Source organism: Thunnus thynnus, chromosome 11 (assembly GCF_963924715.1).
Source record: "Thunnus thynnus chromosome 11, fThuThy2.1, whole genome shotgun sequence".
Lineage (NCBI taxonomy): Eukaryota > Metazoa > Chordata > Actinopteri > Scombriformes > Scombridae > Thunnus > Thunnus thynnus.
This window is the reverse complement of record NC_089527.1, coordinates 13,348,932-13,364,108: the sequence shown is the minus strand read 5'-3', so window position 1 is coordinate 13,364,108 and position 15,177 is coordinate 13,348,932. Positions and strand designations below refer to the sequence as shown.

The following is a 15,177-nucleotide window of genomic DNA, read 5'->3' as shown; positions in this document are numbered from 1 at the left end:
AGTTTTACAGCATCCTTGTATATTCTACTTAATGTCTCCTGGGTTCAATTTCTACAACGCTGCTTGTTGTATGAGTTTCCCACTATAAGTCTTGAATGTGCCACAAACAGACTTGCATGTTTTTCTTCAAATTGGCGCCACTGTTTTAATCTGAACCTCAGTGATGCTTCAGTGTCTGTGATTAAAGAAATATGATTATAGACTGATGAGTGTGATTAAGGGGTTGGTTCCATTTTCTAAGGATTTAGGTGTTTCTGTGAACCCAGTGGGTGGACTAGCTAACAAAAAGCAATTACAAAAAGTGTCATATAAAGATTCACACTTTGTTTATTGCCTCAGATTACATTGTACAGCGTTCATGTTGTGTCCAACCCGCTGTATGCTGGAATCCTGCATATATACAAATATTTAATGATGAACTTTCTTTCTCTCACCACAGACTCTAACTTCGGTTTCAACTCACTCGGAGGCTTCTCTTTTGCCGACTTGGCCAATAAGACAGACGGATTTGCCTTTGGATCACAAGGTCGGCTTCAGTGCTTGAATTGTATTTATGTTCTTTTTGACAACTAACTTTCTCTCAAAAATGACAAAATTGCATATTTATTGTTTTTTCCCCTTGTGTAGACTCCAACTTCTCCTGGGCAAACGCAGGAGCCACAGTATTTGGGGCCGCAGTGTCTTCAGCACCAAAAAACAATGGCGATGAGGAGGGGAGTGATGAAGAGGAAGCTCCTAATAACGTGGACATTCACTTTGAGCCAATAGTGTCACTACCAGAGGTACCTCAGTCACACACAGTTGTCATACAGATCAAATTGTCTGTGATGCATTGAGCTTTTTTTTTAAGTATTATCCTGTACAAGTGTTTATAGAAGGTGCTGTTTTGATTTTGTTATTCTACAAGCGTGATCACGCTTCAAGCTGACAGGCAACTGGGGAATGTCGAGCTGTGCTCCAACATTTTGGTCCCTTTTTAAGACACCAATAGCCACGCGCTGAGCCAAAAAATCTCTCACGATTTTTTTTTACCTTGATGACTTGTTGGAAATGTGCTAAAAATGCAGTAAGCCTGTCAAGCTGCCTGTCTGCAGACGTCAGTGGGATAAATGCCTGATACAAAAGACAATTAAACTACGATACAACACCCACACACTCAATCAGAGCTTCCTTTGCTTTTATTTGAGATGTTTGGAACAACTACAAGTCTTCCTCAAGCCAAATAAAATAAATTCCTTCCTGCAAGATTTAAAACTGATCCACTTAACAAATGGCGCCAAATATCTATTTGTTTTTCTCTGTTGTAAAGCCAGTGGCTTTGTGGCTTCTTGGCCTCTCCTGTCCTTTTTTTTTTTTTAATTTCTATTATCTGGATTTTATGTCTTATGTGTGTGGGGGGAAAAAAATCTCCATGTCTTGTTTTGTAGATTGAAAAATAGCACTACTGAAGAAAACTTATTTCTTATTTATTTATTTACTTACTTATAAGTAAATACATACTTACTTTACTTATTTATTTCATATCTTATAACTTCTTCACAATGAAAGCCTTCCACTGGTTCATCAATGGAAAGCCTTTATGTGAAGAAGCAGCAGCACCTCAGTGCTGTGAGGCTGGAAACACGTCATCATGGCTTGGCTTGGTTCGGCACGGCTTAAGTAGACCAACACAGTACAATTGGGTGGGGGGGGCGGGGCCCACTACAGATCAGTTTAGTGAATAACGCGGAAGATCACTTCTCATCTTTGTGTATTTTAATTCTCTCAGGTGGAGACAAAGTCTGGAGAGGAGGATGAGGAAATCCTGTTTAAGGAGCGCGCCAAGCTGTACCGATGGGACCGGGACCTCGGCCAGTGGAAGGAGCGTGGCATCGGCGACCTCAAGATCCTCTACCACCCAACCAAACGTTTCTACCGAATCCTGATGAGAAGAGAGCAGGTGCTGAGAGTTTGTGCCAACCACACGATCTCACCGGCGATGGAACTCAAACCCATGAACGCCTCAGCTAACGCACTGCTCTGGACTGCCACCGACTACTCAGGTATGTTGTCACAGTGTTGAGATGACGTCAGTTTCTACACTACACTGCTCTTAGCTTCAGTCTAATGTTAATTAGCTTGCTATTGTTGTAGAAGCATCTTTTTGTGACTACACAGCTGTGATTACCATGTTCGGAGCACCAGTTGTTATAGAGAGATGCGAGCCTCAATTCTTGTCTAAAATAGTGATTCAAATGGTTATAATTGCAGATAACCTGCGTTTTTTTAATTACCTTTATGAATACTTATGAGACTTTTAGGGCTTAATGTTATCACCTGAAATCAATATCACGTTTAATTGCCACATTTACCTCAGTAACGATTAATAAAATGATATCTAAAAAAAACAGAAAACCTGGATTATGACCATATTTAGTAGTTAATAACACTTTTAGGTATTTCTTTACTAAAACAGGAAATTCAAAGTAAAATATGACGCGGTTTAACATATCTTAATGTCAAAATAAGTAATTATAAACAGATTTGAATAACACTTTTATGACCTCTGTTTTCTCATTTTGTTATCAGCTGGATCTTTTTATTATCATTATTTGAACAAACACTTATGTAACAGACGGCTGTGACTGTAACAGCCTTCAGACTGAGGTCAGGAAGCACAGAGAGACTGTTTTACAGATTCAAGGCTAAGTTGTAGCTAACTTCAAGGTTAACCCCATCAACATATTCAGCTGCTGGTAAACAAAACTAGTGAACTTAGCTTGGTTGTTGAAGATCTGTGGCATTTTATATTCTGACAAACTGTTGCTCATACTGAACATTTACTGTAACATTTACAGTTTACTGTAACCTGCATTTGCTCCGACGTCCGGCTCACCTGCCGTCTCTCTTTCTGTCCTGCACACTCGCATCACACACCCCCTGCACTGAACGCTCCTAAAGAAGCTGCGCTATGCTGCTATGTTGTCATTTTGTCTTCACTGGACACGTTTGGTTACTTACATCACTTTGAACTGCAGGTGGAGAGCCTTTATGAAAGAATGAGTTTGTCAAACATGATTAAAATTAGGTGGTTTCGGTTACTTCTCGATTGATTGCCCAGCCTCTATTAGCTATTAATGCCAAAAATACATTACTTTGTGCTAACGTGTGTTGATGCTTTTTAGCTGTCCTCTTGCTGATGGTCTCTCGTCTTTCTCCGTTTCCCAGATGGCGACGCCGCAGTGGAGCAGCTGGCAGCCAAGTTCAAAACCCCTGAGATAGCCGAATCCTTCAAGAAGACCTTCTGCGAGTGTCAGAGCCACATTGGCCAAAGTAGCGACGATGACTCATGTATCTCCACACCACAGATGTCTAGAGTTCAAGAGCACTCCAGAGACTCTAACCCAAAGGTGTTCCTCACAGTGGCAGCAGACGGCCAACCACTGGGCACAATCACCATAGAGCTTTTCTCCCATATTGTTCCTAAGACGGCGGAGAACTTCAGGGCTCTCTGCACTGGAGAGAAAGGCTTCGGGCTGCGGGACTCCATCTTCCACAGGGTCATACCGGACTTCATGTGTCAGGTGAGGAGATGGTCTAAGACTTCACTTACACTAATGATTAAAAAGTTACATGTGAGCTACATTTCTTGTTAACTGTGGTGTTTGCTCACTGCTGACAAAACTAGTCTCTCTCACTGAGTGATGCTTGCTCACTTATGTTTATAACTACAGTGCTTAGTCTACACTTAATAAAAAAAGCCAAGTAGAGAAGAAAAAAAAAAGTTTGACTGTTTAATCTGTTTTGTCAGGTAAAAATGTGTGCATCCTAATCATAGCTCAGTAATAAAATCCTAATGCAGTGTGTATCTCCCCTGCTACATGGTTCCTGACAGCCAAACTGGGGATCACACTGGACAATAGTAGAAGGGACACCAGAATCTGTTCTGGTTCAGGGGCAGTTTAGCTGACCTTGTAACCACTGAGCATTAAGCTGCCATTAGACTGAAATCAGCCCTGCGTTAAACCAATGTAAGGTGGTGGGGGTGTGTTGTTGAAGGTACCAATGAGACAATCAAGTATGATTCAAGAAGCTGAGTTGGAGCTACAGATTAACGCATTTAAATTGCACCGGAACCAACCTGTGTTAACGCACTGACCCCAGTCAAACATAAGAGAGCTGCGTTTTTTTTCACGCAGAGCTAATGTCAGTCTAAGTGTGTCAAAAACAAATTTGAACTAACATTTACATACATTGAAGAATTAAAGTATAGTTTCACAATTTTACAAGTGTGGCTTAAAACAACAGGAGTCCATATGAACAGTGAAAGAGGTTTTCCTCACTGTAATCATTCCTCCTGTTCATATTGGCTATTAAAAGATGCCCTTCAAATGCACTTTCAATGTAAGTGATGGAGGCCAAAATCCACAGTGATTCACAGTCATTTTGTGCAAAAATGCATTTAAAAGTTTATCTGAAGCTTATATGAGGCTTCAGCAGTCTGAGTTAGTCATACCAAGTGGATATCTGCCACATTTACAGTCTTTATCACATCAAATTCCCACTTTGTGTTTCCCTTTTGATCCGCGGTTGAAGTATAATAACAAAAAGAGAGACTTTGGCACTAAAAAGACTGTAACGTTGAAGGATATTTACTTGATTTGACTCATTTGGACGACATATTGGCGTCATATAAACTTTAAGTATTTTTTTGGAGGAGGACTGTGGGTTTTGGCCTCCATTATTTGCACTTACAGTATAAATAATGATCATGAAGAGGTTTTCTAATAGCCAGTACAAACAGGAGAAAAGATTAAGGAAATAAATCCTATTTCAATGTTTACTTGGATACCTGACTATTGTTTTAAGACAGACTTGGAAAAAATGTAAATCTTTCCTTTAACTTTGTTCAGATCAAAAATAAATGAATAAATAAAAAAAAACACTGAGAGCATTGAAGGATGAAGAAAAGTGGGCTTTGCTCTGCCCTTTCTATCACCATTATCCTTATTTTCATTAATAAAGTTTGCAGTTAAATAATTTCCAGACAAGACAAGGTTTATAAAACTTTGCAGCCTGCCGTGTCATAGTGTTTTATTCTATCTACAATAGCTGAGAAGACACTCTTAGAGCAGTGAGAGAGAAACAAAGGTGTTAAATTGTGGGCAGGAAAACCAAAACAATGAGCTGAAAGACACTTCCTCTGTAGAGCTGCAGAAGCAGGTGATAATTCTGGGTGTTGTTCATTTCGAGCAATCCCTTTCACATACAAGTGGTCATGTGATCCATTGGTTATAGACTGTTAAAATGAAATAACTGAGCAAATTAAATACAATAAAGTATTTCAGATTCCATCAAATGACCACATGGTTACTGTATCTCTTGTCGGTAAGGGATGTATGTGTGTAACACTACTAACAAGTTCCCCTTTGGACCTTTTTTAGGCTGGTGACATCACCAACAGTGACGGCACAGGAGGCAAATCCATCTATGGCAGCAAGTTTGAGGACGAGAACTTTGACGTTCGGCACACGGGCCCGGGTATACTGTCCATGGCCAATCGAGGACGTGACACCAACAACTCGCAGTTCTTCATCACCCTGAAGAAAGCCGAACACCTGGACTTCAAACACGTGGCTTTCGGCTGGGTGCGGGAAGGCATGGACGTGGTGCAGCAGATGGGGGAACTGGGCACAAAGGGAGGCGTGCCCGCAAAGAAGATTGTCATCACAGACTGCGGACAGCTCTAGACATTTTACAGCTTGGTTTAGGTTATAAAATTCACAGTTTGGTTTAGGTATATAAGGTTAAGGACTTTGGATAATGATGTGTTCCCTGTGCAGTGCGTACCCTCCTGCTGAAACTGAATCCATAGTCATTAAGCATCTGAGAATTTAACACTGATCATAGGACTACTGGTCAAGACCCTTCATCACAGACACTTGACTCCGGTAGCTTGGGATGAGAAGTTATTTTGCTTTTCCTGTTGTGTATTCTCAAATGGGGAAACGTGTGTGTGTGAGGAGGCATTTGGAGCAAACATAGCGTACTTTTGCTCTGTTGCACTTGTATCTAAATCATTGTCAATAAATTCTCATAATTTGTTTATTTTGTCTGTATAATTGTACATGGACTACTTTTTTAATGTTTGTTTTTTGTTCTTTTGTGTTGCATGTGCTCAGTTTGAACATGCTGGTCCTCTTCATCCGCTCCACTTTGGGGATTTATTTTTTTTCTCCCCTTTTTCTGAAGAAGTCTTAATCATAATGGAAAGATGAGATCCTTTGAAAGCACTCTGGTTTTGTAACAGCGCCCCTGCCTTCTCTCCAAATGCTGCCACTGTGTACTTTTTACTGTAGGTGTCCCCCACTGATTTTTTTCTTTGTGTAAGTGGATTTCACAATGTGCAGATAATTGGACTTCTTACTTTTCCCACATAGACTTGAGTCATCTCACTGTGTTGCTCAGTGGATGCAGGGTGGGTTGATGGTGAAGACATTAATCTGGTTCAGGTTTTACATAGACGATCCATTATAGTTTGAGATTATCACAGTTTAAAGTTGAAATGGTGCGTGTTGTACCAAAATAATATGCTGATAAAGGACAAATAAAGTTGCTTTACAAGTAATGGATGGCTGCAGATTGAAAGGTTATTTAAAATGTTTCATGTTTATTCATGCTTAGAACAATAGAAACATGTATGGTCACTGTTTTATTGATTTTACTTTCTAAATGTCTATTTGTAACCTCATCGCAGGCGATAGTCGTCATGTGAGCATGTTATGAGAGTGTAATTCATTTTGCAATCATTTCATTTGAAGGTTTTTTTAGGAATCCGAGTTAACTGGTAGATATATTTTATAGATGGTTGACAGTACTTTTATCACAATATATATACAATTTTGACTCATTTTAAGCCATTAAAGGACCCGTTTGTAGGATTTAGTGGCATGTAGCAGTGAGGTTTGCAGATTGCAATCAACTGAATACGCCTCACTCCCCCTCCAAGCGTGTAGGAGAACCTATGGTGGCTGCAAAAAAACATGAAAAGCCCTTTCTAGAGCCAGTGTTTAGTTTGTCTGTTCTGGGCTACTGTAGAAACATGGTGGGCTCCATGTAGATTTAAAGGGCTCATTCTACTATATCTAGTAAAAAAGTTGATCTGAAGCTTATATGAGGCTTCAGCAGTCTGATTTAGTCATATCAAGTGAATATCTGCCACATCTAGAGTCTTTTTAGCATCAAATTTATTCTTTGCATTTCCTCGGACAGTGTTTCCTTGTTGAGCTGTGGTGAAAGTATAGTAACAAAAAGAGGGACTAGAGCACTAAAAAGACTGTAACGTTCAAAGATATCCACTTGATGTGACTAATTTGGGCAGCTGAAGCTTCATATTAGCTTCAGATAAACTTTTAAATACATTTTTACAGAGAAGGAGAACTGTGGATTTTGTCCCCAATCACTTACATTGTAAGTGCATTATGCAGAGATCTTCTAATGGTCCATATTGTTTGTATTGTATTTATTGGGACAATGTACAGTTTTAAACATAAATGTTAACATTTGATGCACTGCACCAGAGTTAGCTTTAAAGCTAATTTTCATCAGCAGTCCCTTACAATTAAAACATATAACAGCGCAATAACAAACAGTACAAAGCAAAAAAAAAAACACACAGGACACATTACACAAAATACAAAGCCACACACAACAGCACACCACATACACCCTCGATGTCAACCAGAAATCAACAAAGCAAGCATGTCAAACCACAAGCAAGATTATTTTAGATGACCATGAGATCAAATCCAGACTCAGTGGCCACAGAGCTGAGCAGCCTTCAGCAGATCGTATGAACAGGAGGAATTATTACAGCAAGAAAACCCTGTTTCAATGTTAATTTAGACACCTTAGTATTGTTTTGTTTTAATACAGACTTCTAAAAATGTGAAGCATTAATGTGGTGTGAGAGAGAGAGATGTAGTACCTATTATGGCCACAACGTCGAGGTGGCAGCAGAGCTCAGAGGCAGGGCCGAGCGTCGGTGACGTCAGTAGGATGTAAATAGACGGTCCTGGGGCCTGATCGTTCTTTTCCCTCTTCCGCGCTGTTGGGGCGGCAAGCCTGCACCCTGTCTCTGGAGGATTTAACACCGAAGCAGCAAAAATGATCATCTACAAGTGTGTTATCAGCCGTAAGGATACATCTCTTGTTTACTCTCTCGTGTTTATCGGGTAGCGCGTGTAGAAGTCTTTCTGGCTGTGTTAAACATGGTAGTAAGAGAGTTGGCCAGGCTAAGCTAACTCGTGTTAGCAAGCCAGATGCTAACCAAAAAAAACCGACAAGCAGCCGGTCTGTAGAGAGTTAGCCACCCTGTTGGCTAACCGGTGAGGCTGAGGCCGGTTAGCTTGTAGCTAATAGCCGAGGTTTAACTACCGCTAAGTTGATTTAAAGTGCGGAAAGTCGGTAGCGAAGAGCCACAAAGAGAAGCAGACGGTGTGGTGATAATGTTAACGGCGGTTCAGGATATAAATGTGCCGTTAGTAATGAGACAGTAACGCGGTGCATGTGGCCTTTCGGCGTAATGTAACGTTAGCTGCCGTTTAATTCAGAGAAATGTCTGACTGGCTCTTTTTTTCTCCTCTCCTCGTTAGCATTAGCATCGGTACCAAGATAAAGTGGCGAGAAGCGGCCTTTTCTATGCTATGATTTAATGTGTTAAACTCGTGTTTAGAGCCAGATGGTGTTTCTTTTCTTCTTAGCAGACTTAGCACGCTGCCCAGGATGTTTGTTTCTTGTGGTGAATGGGGCACAGCAGAGGGAAGCCTGGAGGATCGCTTTGTGATTTATTGATGTTTATGATTTTTTTTTAAAAATGATGATCATAAATAAAATTGTCTCCTTCCGCAGAGGACGAGATGTTCTCGGACATCTACAAAGTCAAAGTGTCTGAAAACGGCATCTTCTACGAAGTTGAAGGAAAGGTGAGTCAGTGGTACATAGGTAGATGGTTGGACAAATGCTACTCAAATACACAAAGGGGTTGTGGAAAAAAATTAGAGGCAGACGTTTTTAAAACGTTGTTATTCATGAAAGTAAACCAGAACCACAGTGGGCCTATATTGACTGAGGCCTGTTAGGCTGTTTATAGCAGCTGTTACAATAAAAACTATAAAATGATTATGATCTGAAATAAAACGATTAAGAAACTTGAACTAGATCCCTGCGTTTGTAGGAATATCTTAATCTGTTTTTTTTTAAGAAAGTTAACTCATCAAGTAGTGTGATGTTTTCACTCTGAGGGATGTGATGTTATGCCTTGTCCTTTCACTCATGCAGACACACAGGAGATGTGATCACATACAACAAAACAAAATCTGAAATGCCAATTTAATGTGCCAGAATTAAATCCCCTAACACTCCTTTCGGTACATTACATATATGTTTGTGTATATAAGTGTCATTGATACACATCCTAAAGACCAAGCAAAGCTGAGGTGCATCAACAACTTTGAAAACCAGTCGTTTGAAGAGGATGATACACATGTTTATTTACAAATAACACACTGTACAGACTTAAGACAAATAAATACAAGTACGGCAACACATGCTACCCAGTTAATTTTTAAGCAACCTGAGTTTAGTACATTTGTTCTTAAAAGTATTTTGCGTACTAGTTGTACAGAAGTTTTGTGTTCTCTGGCCATCATTCGCACGTCTGAGTCCAGGGAAGCAGAATAACCAGGGAACATAATTCACTCACAGCTTGTGTAGCTTTCAAAAGAAGATGTGTGTGTTTTTTAATTGTCATACAGCTGTTTTGTTAGTTAAACTTACTTCACCTGAGATGACATCTGTGAGTCATGTGATCAGCATTCCTTTTATGACTGGCCACACCTGGAGTGACGTGAATGGCATTGACTTTACATGACTTCACCATAAACTGTCAAGACTTTTTTTTTTTAAAAATTTAAAGGGAGAGGTTGAATTATTGTACTTTAACCACATAAATACGTTGTGAAATAGTGATTGAGCGTATGTTTTGTTAAATGTCAACGTTACTCTTGAATTTAGTTAAACTACCAGGATATTTTTGCGAAAGCCAAACTTGATTTTGACAGATGCAGTGAAGTTAGTCCTCATACTGTTAAGCCAAATGTAGCTATAACGAATAGACCTTACGGTGTACATCCATCCTCACTCACAAATCACCCTCATCATCATCTATCCTCTTCTCACCGTGACCTATGAAATTTGTTTTCAACCCTCCTTTTTTTTCTGCGTCTAGACCGTCACCAGGACAGAAGGCTTCGATGACGCTTTAATAGGTGCCAACGCCTCCGCTGAGGAAGTGTGTGAGGCCAATGAGTCGTCCTCCGTCTCAGGCGTAGACATCGTCCTCAACCACAAACTGCAGGAGACGGCCTACGACAAGAAGCAGTACATGGTATACATCAAGAACTACATGAAGACGTGAGTATCAGCGCTGGGCGGAAGCGGAGACGACGGGTTTCTTCTCGCGTCTCCGCCGTTTAAACGCAGAACAAGGTCATGGTCAAATATTGTGGCCCAGCAGCCAACAGCTGATGGCTCTTTTTAGTGACATGAGTGACACGTTTTGGTCAGCATTCATTAATCACCACTTGGTCAGGAAAATTGATCAGTTCATTCCTGTAATGCTGCCACACGCTGACGTTTCCAGGTGTTAAATGTTTAGATATTCTGGGCTTTTAGATTTCCGGTCGCAGTCCTCAGAATTATGAGTCTGAATACAGTTTCAGGGAGTTTTTAAAAAGCATAATAGATTTCCTGTGAACACTTTTCAAGGAATAGTTTAGCATTAGAGATGTCGCCCATAACGCAGGGGCACAATACAAGTTTATGCAGGGCGAGTTAATCAGTCAATCACTGCAATAGACATGCAGAACAGCGAGCGCAGCGTATCTGTGCACAGCATCAATAATCCTAAAACACAATGTGTCGCATGTACCGGGCTGCTGATGCTGCACATCATCATGTCTGCCCTCAGACCAGATGTGGTTAAAAATGTAAACCAAGGTAGATGCAAATAATTCAATCTCAACTGGTCAGAACAACATGATGATGATATTTAGGACTGGATATCAGCACTGAGCTTTTACGATTTGGATGACTCAGTTGCATCAAATGCCAACACAGCATAACGTGCTGCTGCAACTCGGGACAGCTGCCAATGCAAAGTTGTATTGGTACATCTCCAACTGTCACCGTACAGATTTGTCACTTGTTACATCAACTTACCCTTTTTTTTTTCTTCCCCTTAATATCCAGCATCAAGGCCAAGCTGCAGGAAACCAACCCAGAAAGAGTGGAGCGCTTTATGGCAGATGCCCAAAGTGAAGTTAAGAGGATCCTTGGAAACATCAGCAACTACCAGGTAGCTATATGAAGCCACACATCACAGCTTAAAATAGCCGAGGTCGGATGTCAGTCCTGAGATATGGATAGGAGACGTTTAATCGGTTGTTCATGGGTAACGTGCTAATGTGTGAGACCATTTGCATCAATTAGCAAGAAAGCAAGCAAAGTTTATTTATATAGTACCTTTCACAAACACCAGTTACAAAGTGCTTCACAGTCAAAGAAATAAAACAAAATCAGAATAAAGAAAAGCAAAGACACCAGATAAAATACACAAGTAGAGCAGATAAATGGCACATATTAGAATTACAAGTTCTCCTAGTATTTATTTACAAAAAAACAACAGGTTTGACCTCCCTACCTGTGTGGATAAACATTTTATTTCAATTCTTTTTGACACAGTCCAGTCCTCTGGCTGCCGTTTACATAACATGAAGCTTGCTCATAAAACACAACGGTGTCTGTTGTCCAGACCTGTTGTACGAATAACTAACACAGCATGAGGCCCGATGATGTTTCTGTTAATAGAGACCCACTAATTATTAAGTAATGAGAAAGGGCACACACTGTAAACCAGCCAATCACTGCTCCGTCATCTTCCAAACTGCACCCTGTCGGTTTCTCATCGTTGTTTCATGCGACTAGTATCTCTTTGAGAACTGAGCTTGCACTATTTTTTAAATTTTTTTCTATTGTCCTCTGACCCGCTGTCATTTCTCCCTGCAGTTTTTCACAGGCGAGTCCATGGACCCAGACGGCATGGTAGGTCTGCTGGACTACCGTGAAGACGGCATCACACCATACATGCTTTTCTTCAAAGACGGTCTGCTGGTGGAGAAATGTGTAAGTACTCTGCAGAGTCTCCTAAAGAAGAAAAAAAACATCACAAGAGTTTCTTTTTCTTGAGTCATTATGCCGTCTATCATTAATTTATCAAAGCATACATCAAACAAGTCGTGAATGTGTGCTGTCTATTTATCAAACATGCACTTTAACAACTTGACGCAATGAGAAACCATAAATCTTTTCTGTTCTACATCAATCTGCTTGTGCGCTCTGAGGCTCATTTACATAAAGCAGCAGGAGGCAAATCTGGTCCTCCAGGAAAATGATTTGGCCCCCTGAAGTTTTAATGTGTGAATTCTAACATTGTTTAATCTATTTGAGCGTAACAGATTTATTCTAAACGATCCCAAATAGACGGCAAACGAACAGGAGCGGTGCGTTGATGCTGTTTTTTTTGCTATCGACGTTTCAAAGGCAACACCAGTGCTTTCAGTCAACCATAAATGAAGCGTTTATCGTGTGTCGTTAACAGATAAAAATAACGTCTCTAGTTTCAAAGTGCAACACAGAACATTCACATATGAGTCACTAGTAGCAATTAGTTTCAGATTAAGCTGTGACTCTTAGTCTTCAGTTACAAATGGTGGAAAAAATAAAGAATATAGGCTTGTTTCCAAAAAAAAAAAAGATCCTGAAAAAAGTAAGCAAAAGTAGCAAACAGGGGAAATAAAGACAGAAAACAACAATGAGGTCAAAATACTGAAGCATCCCAGGAGCAGCCACGTGGGACAGTGATTGGGGTAAATAATTGAAAATGTTTCGGTCAAAATGGCAACATCTGCTGGGCAGCTACTGGTATTACACTCGTATGGATGAATGAAATCTGAGGCTGTGATTAAACAGTAAGAATATAAGTGGTCGTACTATTAAAACTGATCACAAAACCAGTGCGACACCAGCCGCTGCAACGATTACTCAATAAATAGAAAATTAATCTGCATTATTTTGATTATTGATTGATCGTTTAGTCTTGTTTCTAGAATAGACTTTAGACTTATTTATAGAAATAAGTCGTATGTGGGTTCCTGTATGTAACTGGTGTTTTATAGTTTACATTATTTACACACTTCATTTGTTGCCACACAATTAGTTATTAGGAGGAAAATGTATTTAGACCAAATGATTTGGCTTAAACAACTTTCAGAGCTCCCCATTGTTCACAATCTGAGGGCTTGTCTGAGGTGATATTGCGCCAAAAATATACTGTGGGATGTTAAACTTAGTACCTGAGATCACCTAAATAACAACTGTTGGGTTTTGTTTTTGTAGCGATAAAAACACTGGAGGGTGATTGACAGATTATTCACTTTATGTGACGGTCAAATAAAACAGAAATGCACTGCAAGAAATGGATACTGGGTACAGTCACACTTCAGTGTGATTCATAGGTTATTGTTAGTTTTCACTCAGTTTAACATGTTGTAAAATTGATGGATTACCTCTTTAACTAGAAATACTAGTAGATAAAGTATTAATGTGTATCCCTCTTTCTTTTTTCTTCCAGTAACTACCTGGAACTACATCTGCTTTTCAACTGGCCACTGCTTCCTGAATCCCCTCCTCCCCCCCAAAGAGCAGACAGCAGGAGCACTATTTTGCATCATGCCTGAACGGAAACATTCTTCTATATTCACATCATGGCCCTCAACACCACACCCAAGGCTGGATGAATCAAACATGATCAGTCACTGAATACAGTTTTTAACTTTTTTCTTTTGGCTTTTGCAGTGTTTGATTTTTGTCCCAGGATTAGCCCAGTTTTTTGTAATTGAAAATAAAAGGCAGGACAGTGAGAGTGGAGGTCAGACTCTCCCAGAAAGGTTTTTTCTTTTCTTTTCTGCCTGTCGTCACAGTGTTTTAGCAATGATCCATAGACAGGTCGACCACCTCAGACCTCTTTGTTTGGGTTTTTGGTTGCATTAAATAAAATTCCATCATCCTTGAAAAGACTTCTGGTTTAATTTTGAAAATAAAATCTAGCACCACCACTTTGTTTTTGCTGTATTTTTGTGGGGAAAACCTTGTGTGTACATGTTCAAACAGGCAACTTTTGGGTTGAATTTCAAATTAGCGGAGAGTCGTTTTCACACTTGTGCTTTTTAATCTGGTTAAATCGAGCTCTGGTTCGTTTTCCTCCTCGGTGCAGGTCTGAACACAGTAATCACACTCAGGTGCGCAGACTAAAACAACCATACAGAGAAAAAGTCTGACTCACGAAAATACAAAGAAGATACAGAATTCTGACAATTTGCAAACTACCATCTCTAACCTTTACCCACCTCTCTAACAATGTTAGTCATAAACATTATCACCATCCCTAAATTCTCACTGTACCTAACATCTTACAGCACAGCTAACATGCAGGGTCGACACTCTAGAGCAGCGCTGACAGAAGAAGAAAATTAACTTTGGGGAAAAATGGTAACGATTAAGTACTTTTCCACTGGCGTCGGTGTTTCAGGGTATCTGCAGCAGACCTGCCAACTCTGGATACGTCTTTTTTTTTTTTTTTTTTGAGTACCACTTCGGCAACCTAGATGTGAATCACTGCTGTTCACACAATGAATTGTACATTATTTGCATAAATGCAGCAGTCAAACAAAAAAGTTAAAGATGCACTGATATGAAAATTATTGATACCAATCACATTGTTTACAGAAATATCTGCAGATGCCAACACTGATTGTCAGTTTGTCTTTCACCTGTCTAAACATAACTCACCAAGGAACACAGTTTCACTGAGCTACACACTATGCTACTACTGCTGCATTTATAGTGTATATTGTTTACACCTCCACAATAATCAAACTTTTTGTTGCTTTGTGGCTATGGTGAAATAAATGTTTTAGAGCTGGTTGATACAACTGTTCTTATTATAAGAAGGCTATTACCTAATGGTATGATGACCTAACAATACAGGCTGAACATGAACATGGCTGTTGAAACTAAAAG

General features: G+C 39.9%; 2 protein-coding genes across 3 annotated transcripts in view; both read left to right on the top strand.

Moving 5' to 3' along the window:
• Nucleotides 1-6,607, top strand: part of ranbp2 (RAN binding protein 2) — a 30,628-nt gene extending 24,021 nt beyond the window's left edge. For both annotated transcript variants that reach the window (XM_067603238.1, XM_067603237.1), the window contains 5 exons: nt 440-526; nt 628-782; nt 1,769-2,042; nt 3,208-3,563; nt 5,424-6,607. In XM_067603238.1, the coding sequence (XP_067459339.1) occupies nt 440-526; nt 628-782; nt 1,769-2,042; nt 3,208-3,563; nt 5,424-5,729 (1,178 nt within the window). In that variant the 3' untranslated portion in view covers nt 5,730-6,607. The remainder of the gene's footprint in view (nt 1-439; nt 527-627; nt 783-1,768; nt 2,043-3,207; nt 3,564-5,423) is intronic.
• Nucleotides 6,608-8,029: 1,422 nt separating this feature from the next.
• tpt1 (tumor protein, translationally-controlled 1) lies at nt 8,030-14,213 on the top strand. The gene is made up of 6 exons (XM_067603239.1): nt 8,030-8,173; nt 8,890-8,963; nt 10,268-10,452; nt 11,290-11,395; nt 12,106-12,222; nt 13,730-14,213. The coding sequence occupies exons 1-6, from the start codon at nt 8,146-8,148 to the stop codon at nt 13,730-13,732; spliced, it is 513 nt and encodes a 170-aa protein (XP_067459340.1). The 5' UTR covers nt 8,030-8,145; the 3' UTR covers nt 13,733-14,213.
• The last annotated feature ends 964 nt before the right edge of the window (nt 14,214-15,177 follow it).